General features: G+C 55.3%; 1 protein-coding gene and 1 long non-coding RNA gene across 2 annotated transcripts; one reads left to right on the top strand and one right to left on the bottom strand.

The window, feature by feature from the left end:
- The first annotated feature begins 367 nt into the window (after positions 1-367).
- LOC117850230 (uncharacterized) lies at positions 368-4,697 on the top strand. The gene is made up of 5 exons (XM_034732039.2): positions 368-700; positions 1,291-1,926; positions 3,055-3,409; positions 3,519-3,596; positions 4,558-4,697. Exons 1-5 carry the CDS (start codon positions 612-614, stop codon positions 4,612-4,614), a joined length of 1,215 nt encoding a protein of 404 aa, XP_034587930.1. The 5' UTR covers positions 368-611; the 3' UTR covers positions 4,615-4,697.
- Positions 4,698-5,712: 1,015 nt separating this feature from the next.
- Positions 5,713-6,966, bottom strand: LOC117850231 (uncharacterized). Its single transcript, XR_004639208.2, has 2 exons — positions 6,405-6,966; positions 5,713-5,906 (listed from the first exon to the last, which is right to left on the bottom strand). It is a non-coding gene; the product is annotated as an uncharacterized lncRNA (long non-coding RNA).
- Between the last annotated feature and the right edge of the window lie 1,561 nt (positions 6,967-8,527).

The raw sequence follows: 8,527 nt of genomic DNA, 5'->3' as shown, positions 1-8,527 counted from the left end.
TGTCAAGTATGGCCCACGTGCCAGTGACTAAGTGACGTGGTGGCTGGTAGCTTCGGTGGCGTATGTATCTCAACACTAGCTTGTAAGAATTTAGCAGTGCAGGAGTAGAACGTGAGTTCTTATGCAAATCCCCGGGGGATTTCGAGTTAATCACACACCATGCCATCGACCAATTTACCAAATAGGCCTCGGCGGCCGGTGCTAATCGCACGGTATGCCATGGGGCGAATTACCGAAATGCCCATCGGCGTTGAGGCTAAACCTCAGGAGTGCCACAGGGTCGCAGGTGCACTCCTGCGCGGGCGTAGAGGTGGCAGAGGCGAGAATAGGTGCGGAGAGTGGAGGGCATTGTTGGCAGAGTGGAAACGATAAAGCCTCGGGCATTCGGGCTCTGCTCCCCTCCGCCATTGCTGTGCTCTCTCCGGCTCCCCGCTCCTCTCTGTTCTAGCTGTCAGATTTCGCAAGAACCTTCGTACCGTGCGATCTCTCCTCGGTATCGTCGGCTCAGATGGTTGATCTGTAGAGCGAGACGCCGAGGTTGCAGGGGACGGAGTGCGCGCGCGATTGTAGAACCAGGAGCCGAGGAAGAGAGAGTGGAGGACGCCGATTCGATGCGTGGCTCCGCGGAGGCCGTCGCGGTTGCTCGAGATGTCGCGTCGTCGAGCCCGTCGAAGCCAGCGCCGGCATTGGACATGATGAGGTACGCGAATCCCCCCAATCCCATCGCCTGCCGCTGCCGCTGCAGCGATTCGTTCTGCGTTCTTGGTCTTCTCGTGCGGTGTTCTTTCTTGAGATCAAAGTTGCGATTTTGCGTTCTCGTCTCCTGCGCTGGTGTTCGTTGGCCCGGCGTTCCGGCTCCCGCCGGCTGATTTGAGAAGTCCCTCCCTTGTTTGGCTTGTTCGCAGTCGTTCTGTGTTCTATGCCGTCTTCTTTCCGCAGGTTCGTTGATGCGCCGTTTGATCTGTGGTACGGTTATTCTCGCGTCTCGCGGCTGTATTTCGCCAGTTAGTTTCGGTTCTTCGCTATAGTCTCGGTTCCGTTCTCATATATTGCAGCTTTTCGTTCTGAATTTCCGTTCGCGTTCTGTGCTGAATTTCTCTTCACAGATCTCTGAGCTGCTCGTTTAGTCTGAAGTTTTGCAGTTTGCGAGCGTGGTGATTTTTCTGGTTTCGAATTCTCGCACAAATACGAGAATTTGCCCTTCCTTCAATCCCTTGTTCGAAGTGCTCGACCATGTTCTTGCCCGATCCAGTCGCTGACTCGTCTTTCCATTGATTGATTTTGCTGCAGATTCCAGAGGCCTAGCTCGGATTGCCTCCCGCTCCCCAATGGCATCGCCGCCGCCGGCAGTGGTAGCGGCAGCAGGAAGCCGCCGGCCGCGCCGGCCCCGAGATCGAGCAAGGACGACGCCTCGCCGGCCGTCGCCACCGACAGCTCCCGCCTCGCGGCGTTCCTGGCCTCGACATCGCTCGAGCCCAAGCCGCGCGCTCGCGCCCCTCAGCCGCCGGCGCAGGCCGCGCCGTCCTCGTTGGTCGCCACCGCCGCCGCGACCCGGAGCCCGGCGCGCGACCACGGCAACAACCAACACCACCTCTCCGACTTCTCCGACCCGGCCTCCCCAAGCGCCGCCGTCGCCGGTGGCGGCGCCGAGGTGCTGCTCCAGTGGGGCCAGAACAAGCGCCTGCGCGGCCGCCGCGACGGCGCGTCCGGGAGCGGCGCCTCGCCGCTGCGCGGTCAGCAGAGCGCCAAGATCCAGCGCCGCTCGCCCGTGCCCGCGGACAAGCTGCTGATGCCGCCCCCGAGCGGGCCCTCCTACACCCGCGGCTCCAACCTCCGCTCCGCCTCGCCTCTCCCGTCGCGCTCCGGCGCCGGCATCGGGACCTCCGACGCGCACCACGGCCGCGGTGCCCTCCCCCACCACCACAGGTATGGCCGCCGTTTCCCTCCCCCCCATAGGCGTCTGCCAGTTCTTTTCTTCCGCTCCCGTTTTTTTCTTCTTCCGCTTTTACCCCAGCCACGGTCTCGTATTCTCGGGTCCGTGCCGGTCGCGGTCATGGTGGCGCTAGGGCTCGGGGGCTAGGCTTGGCTCGCGCGGCCGTCTGGTTCGATCGCGCCGGTTGGGGTTGGGTTCGTGTTGTCTGGGTGAGCTGTCACGCCCCCGTCCTCCATCTTTAGGCACGGAAGGTGCGTTCAGTTGATAAGATACGGCGAGTACCATCCCCCATCTTCTCTCTCCACACCGTTTCCTTCTTTTCATTTGTTTAAAATTCAAGTGGGTTTTAGCGTGTTTTCCCATGCTAGTTTGGGGTTTCGATTTGATCGGATCACCAAACACTCGATCACTTCCTCCCTTTTCAGACCCGTCCTTCACACACACACACACATACAAAATCCTGTGTCTTTGGTTCAAAAATCGAATTTCCCTGTGACGTTTCAGATCTTTTCAGCCAACGAATGGTGTAGACAACCCTGTGTATCCCATCCCTGGTGAAGATTCACCCGATCGAGCAAGGAAAGAGGCCTCTTTAGTACTTTACCCTGTTCTTGAATAGCCGGCAGGCCTATCCAGAAAATCCACCATCGTCAGTTCATCTAATCCACCATTAATGGCCGGCTTCCCCTCCCCGGTGTCTGCCGGCTGGCTTCGCTTGGTGTGAATGGTGAACCGTGCCGTGACATCAAGCAAGTAGCAAACGCAGGCCGGCGAGGCGAGGCGTGGCGAGGGCAAATATAGTAGGACTCGATGCGAGCCGGGTATAAATCCAAGGCCGCATCCAACACTCACGTCCCCATCTCTCTTCTTTTTTTGTGGGCATCAGCAGCGCCCAGCGGCAGCGGCTTTTGTTGCCGGCGCGCCCCGCTTTGCTCACCGCACCGCGCCGCGCCGCGCCGCATCCCATCCATCCATCCATCCACCCCCCCATCATTCCCTGGTCGCTGTTGGTGCTGTTACCGAACCGGAACCCACCGCCGCTTTTAACCCCAACCACCGTGTCGGATTGGGTTTCGTTTTGTTTGTTGCTGCTGGGTTTTTGATGCTGTGATGATGATCAGATCGGCGGAGGAGCAGCGAGCCGGGGGGAAGCCGTCAGCGGCGGCGGCGGCGGGGAAGCAGCAGCGGCAGGCGGCGGACAAGGCGCACAAGGCGGGCCTGGGCCCGGTGATGGGCCTGGGCGTCCCGGACCCGAAGCAGCAGCAGCAGCAGGGCGGCAGCGGCAGCCAGCAGCAGCAGCAGGCCGGCGGCGCGGGGGCGTCGTCGTCGGCGAAGCCGGCGCCGAAGCTGGAGCTGCCGCGGATCTACACCACGCTGTCGCGCAAGGAGAAGGAGGAGGATTTCATGGCGATGAAGGGCACCAAACTGCCGCAGCGCCCCAAGAGGCGGCCCAAGAACGTCGAGAAGGCGGTCAATGTACGTGGTGCCCTCGCCGCCGCTTGCTTGCTTTACCTCGTCTAATCCATGGATTAAGCTGACATGATTTCTCGCGTCTTTGTCTTTGTCCGTGTGTGTTCGCCCGCAGTTCATCTGCCCGGGGACATGGCTGACGGACGTGACGAGGAGCAGGTACGAGGTGCGCGAGAAGAAGTGCCCCAAGAAGGTATCCATCCATCCATTAATCTCAGGCTTGCCTCTTTTTTTGTTTAATCTTAGCCGTCGAAAATGTTTTCACAGCCGGTTAATTCGATTCGATTTACTTTACTCGGTGTTGCTGTTAGTTTTGAACATGGCTGCGTGATTAAATTAGAGCTGGAAAAGGGGAGAAAGGGCAGGGAGGGACAAGCAGAAAAGAGAGGGGGAAGGAAATGGGTGTGCTCCCTTTTCGCCTGTCCCCTTCTTATGTCACGTGGGACCCACCTCCCGTGAGGGCGAGGGAGTGCCGCGCCTGTTGCTCGTTCATTGATGACCGCGCTTAATCCACATCTCGTGCTCGCTTTTTATTATTTGCCGACGACGCGCAGCGTGGCCGCCTGCACAGCACAGCACGGCTGCGCGCCTGGTCTCCAACTCCAAGGCTGGATCTTCGTGCCACACCTGGGCCTTGGGCCTTTCCCGCGGGGCCCATCTGTCAGCGTCGTGCAATTGTGTTTGTCTGACTTGGCGGGGGGGGGGGACGCTGACATGTGGGGCCCTGTTGGCCACGCTGGCTCGGATGCGCTACGAGTCGGGTGGGACCATGCACGGGTGGTGGGTCCCTGTGATATGACACTGAGGATAGAAATGGAATAGCCATCCGGGGGGGAGGACAGGGACGGCTCCTGCCTTTTTGCTTGACTTGGGAAGCTCTCGTTATTCTCCTGCAGGAAGCAGGGTGCATAGGGCGAGACCCGTCATTAGTTGACCTCACTAATGATACTCTGTCGTCAGCTCCTGTCTGTGATCTGTGGCCGTGCGCAGGCAGGTCGAGTCGAGGCATCTCTTTCTCTGCCCCACGGGCCAATCAGATTTCAGCATCAAGGCTTGTGCTTTGTTGCGCACTGGCCTGACTGGAAATCCATTTCTTTTTTTTTTTGAAAAACTTACCTGACTGGAAATCTCACTTTTGATCTCTGTTTGTGCAGCAACAGAAGCACCGGGGCCTGAAAGGGATGGAGAGCATGGACAGCGACTCCGACTGACCGACGACGAGGAGACCTGCGTTGCCGGGCCAAAGGGTGGTGGCGGCGAGGGAGAACTCAGAGTCGTGGTTTCGGAGGACACTGGTGGAGAAGAAGAGGAAGCGAAGCAGAAGAAGGGGACGAGAAGAGCAAAGGAAGACGAGAGGAGAGCGTGTTCAACAAGCAGGCTCTCTTTGTCAGCGCTGGTCTGAGGCAAAAAAAAAGCAAAAAAAACTTTTTTTTTCCTTTTTCAGGTTAATCATAGAGGCGCCGTGCTAATTGCCTCGATTCCATTTTGTATATCTGGGTAGTGAGGTCCTAGCCGGCGTCTTTCTTTTCCTTTTCTCTTTCTTTTTGGGTTGACATTCGGTGGTTTACCTGGTCTTGCCCGCCGTCTTGGTGGTGGGTTGTGCATAGTGTCGGACAACCAGACTCAATAGTCTCAGCAAGAGGAAACAAGAAGACTTTTAGGATACCCCCCCTCTCTCATTCTCCCTCCTGCATCTTGGTGGTCATGCATTGCAGTGTTTTGTGTTTATCGTTTGCTCTCGTTCGATTGCCTTTGCTGCGGTGAGCATTTTGACAGGAATCGTTCAGAAATCCCTGGCTGGAGCAATACAGCTGATCGCTTGGCTTCAGAGCTCAGGCCGTCAGGCGCATCCTGCTGCATTTATCAGGGATCCTTGGGACTGAGGCTCCACTTGTTCATCGATGAAGCCCTGCTGCCCTGCTGATGCTAAGATCATGAGACCATTGATGCTGGTTGTTGGGAACATGGCATGTATGGGTGTCGGTTTGAGTTTCTGTGCAGGAGAAGAATTTCAAAATTTTCGGCAGCAATGATGGCGGTGGTGAGTGGTGACAGCAGGTGCGATGGATACCGATACCGTGTACCGTGATACCTGATACCTCTGCAGCCACGAGTGTACATGGCGACGTAGGGAGCGCCAAACCTGCCACCTGCCAAGTGGCCGCTTCGGAGTTTAGTAATCGGCAGACGTTGTCCATGGCACCAGACTCCAGCAGGACGATGACAATGGCATCTTTCCTTCGGTCTGTCACTGGACCAGTGGCTAGTGGTAATAGCTTAGGTTTGGGTAATTTGACGGGGTTCAGTAATGGATTACCAAAGAAGCCTGGATGATCTCCCTGTGCGACTATGATTCCACGAGGAGAGAGCTGTGGTCGTCTGCAACTCCTCGAGGAAAAAAGGTGCCCATCTGAAGACGAGGAAGCACGATTCATCGGCGCCTTTTCTCTGACTTCAGTCTGGAATTCCACCGGTGTGTCGGCGGAACGACCGGTCAGAGGCTCTGCAACGAAGGGCTTGTTTAGTTCCACCCAAACTCCCAATTTTGACACTATGCAGAAAGAAGATTTCCCGTCACATCAAACTTGCGATATATGTATGGAGTACTAAATGTAGACGAAATCAAAAATTAATTGTACAGTTTTGTTGTACTTTGCGAGACGAATCTTTTGAGCCTAATTAGTCAATATTTGGACAATAATTCACAAATACAAACGAAACGTTACAATGTGCTACAGTGCTACAACAGTAATTTTGGACACCCAAATTCAGGCACTAAACAAGGCCGAATGCACTAGGAGTACGGCAGTACGCGTTTCGGCGTTTGGTTCGTCGCTGAAAATATTGTCAGAGCAGAGCAGCAGGGCAGCGTCAGGGCGTCAGCCGTCAGGGGAGCTTGGGATTCGAGCAAGAAAAACAGACTCTGCGTCGCGAGACGCGACGGCATAGAGAGCGAATCAGGCACGAACCGAGACTTCTTGAACACTGCAAGGCCACGTACCTTTTGAACAGGATCGGAGATTCAGGGTCTCGTACGAGCCAGGAACTCCTCGTCGGCCTTCCCGTGAACCGCGATCCCCGTACGGATGCGTCCCAAGATCTCGCCGGAGCTTGTGAAGAGGGCCGACCGAGAGGTCAGAGGAGGAAAACAGCACCCGGACGGTTCAAAAGATCTCACCGCGGAACAGCCAGAGGCCGGCCGCCGGCGCTGAGACGTCGGATAGTGGCGCCCCGCCACCGCCACCGCCGCCTGGCCGACGGGCGTCGGTGAGACCTGCCAGCGTACCGAGGCCGGCGGGGGAACGAGCGGCGCGCACGGATCTGACCGGCGACGCAGATCCGGAACCACCGGGCGGGACCTGGATCTTGGAACTGCAAGAAGAAATGGGCGGTTGGGAGGGGAGGGAGAGGCAGGGAGCCCGGAGCCCTTGACCGCACCACCAACTGGACCAGCGATCGAATCGAAAGGGTGGGAGGTGTTTGAATCCTGAAACTCCGTATCACATCGGATATTCGGATGCTAATTAGGAGGACTAAATATAAGCTAATTACAAAATTAATTGCAGAACCCCTAGGCTAAATCGTGAGACGAATCTATTAAGTCTAATTAATCCATCATTAGCAAATATTTACTATAGCACCATATTGTCAAATCATGGACTAATTAGGCTTAATAAATTCATCTCGCAATTTAGCCTGGGGGTTGTGAAATTGGTTTTGTAATTAGCCTATGTTTAATACTCCTAATTAGTATCCAAACATTTGATGTGACAGGAGCTAAAATTTAGCCCGGGGATCCAAACACCTCCTTAGTTGGCTGGGCTCGCCTCGCCTGGCTGCACCTCAGCCCCAGGCCGTTCTTTTCACTGGCCCGCGCGGCAGCGAGGCGCCGAGTGTGTTTGTTACAGGCGGCCACGACGAGTCCGGCAGGTCGCGACCGTGACCGTGAGGCACATACGAGGGAGATAAATTCACGGCCGGCCATCTAAATCCCTGTACTGAGAAAATGGACATCTAGCTACAATATCTAGATCTGAGCGTTGACACATGTCCTAACGAGCTTGGACCAGACCCGCTTGCACACATGGTGTGCCACGCTGGACGCTGGCTGCCCATGGCGAATCCAGGGGCGGTTTTTTTCATATAGCCCCCTTAATAATTACACCAATGGATTCAGTCCCTAATTCCCTTTTTCCTCTCCATAGACCCAGCATCCTAGCTCCTGTTGCGCCGCTGCCCGATTCGCCGCCGCCGCCGCCCGATTCCCCATTGCCGCCGCCGCCCGATTCCCCGCCGCAGACCGACTCCCCGCCCGAGCTCGATGCTACAGCAGCAGCCCGAGCCCGATTTGCATGGCAATAGGGGAGCTTGTAGGCAGCTCTGCTTGGCGGCAATGGAGCCCAAGACCGAGCCCAATTCCCCGCCGCAGGATGAGGTAGGGCATCCAGCAGAGCTCGTAGTGACTACGTGCTCTGTGCTCGGTGAAAGAAGCAGGTAAGCTTCTTGGCAACAACTTCTTGCTATGAAATGAGATGTCAAGCACTTAATTTCCAAGCTTGATCGGTGGTGCTGGGACTTGGCAAGCAAACATCTGCCTGGTGTACATGCTAAAGCTGTAGTGGAGTCAGGTCGGTGAAAGAAGTAGGTAAGCTGTTGCTGTCGAGCTGCAAGCCTCAAAAGAGGACGAAAACAACTGCAGGATAAGTTCATGATAGAAACAAGAGGTCTGAATTACAGCCGAAGATACAGATTGCAGGATAGGTTCATGAGGACAAGATGGACATTCTCATAGAATTTGTTAGGCACATTGTTGTGTTGTTGAGATGTTTGGTAGCTGTGAGTGCAATTGCAATATGTATGTAATCTTCAGGAGAGGTTGATGTTGTGTACTAATATGGATGTATGAAATTTGAAAAAAAAATGAATGAATGATAATGTTTGATGTTCTATGAAATGCTCGAATGTATCATTATGAATTGTCAGAATCTAATAGATGTTAACAGAAATTGATAGATATTGTTAAATCCAGAGCATCCAACATAGTTTTGGTGCTAACCTATTACATGTCATGCTGATCATTGCTTATATACAACTGCATTTCAGAACTAGTCATTGCCAAAAGAG

This window comes from Setaria viridis, chromosome 3 (genome assembly GCF_005286985.2).
Source record: "Setaria viridis chromosome 3, Setaria_viridis_v4.0, whole genome shotgun sequence".
NCBI classification, from domain to species: Eukaryota; Viridiplantae; Streptophyta; class Magnoliopsida; order Poales; family Poaceae; genus Setaria; species Setaria viridis.
The sequence above is the reverse complement of the archived record's forward strand: the minus strand, read 5'-3'. Positions and strand labels throughout refer to the sequence as shown.

What these genes read in the sequence shown, in the direction of transcription:
- LOC117850230 (XM_034732039.2), top strand. Translation starts at nt 612, where the DNA reads ATGCGTGGCTCCGCGGAGGCCGTCGCGGTTGCTCGAGATGTCGCGTCG. An exon ending in CCGGCATTGGACATGATGAG is followed by an intron (nt 701 to 1,290) that starts GTACGCGAATCC and finishes ATTTTGCTGCAG; the next exon opens with ATTCCAGAGGCCTAGCTCGG. An exon ending in GCCCTCCCCCACCACCACAG is followed by an intron (nt 1,927 to 3,054) that starts GTATGGCCGCCG and finishes GATGATGATCAG; the next exon opens with ATCGGCGGAGGAGCAGCGAG.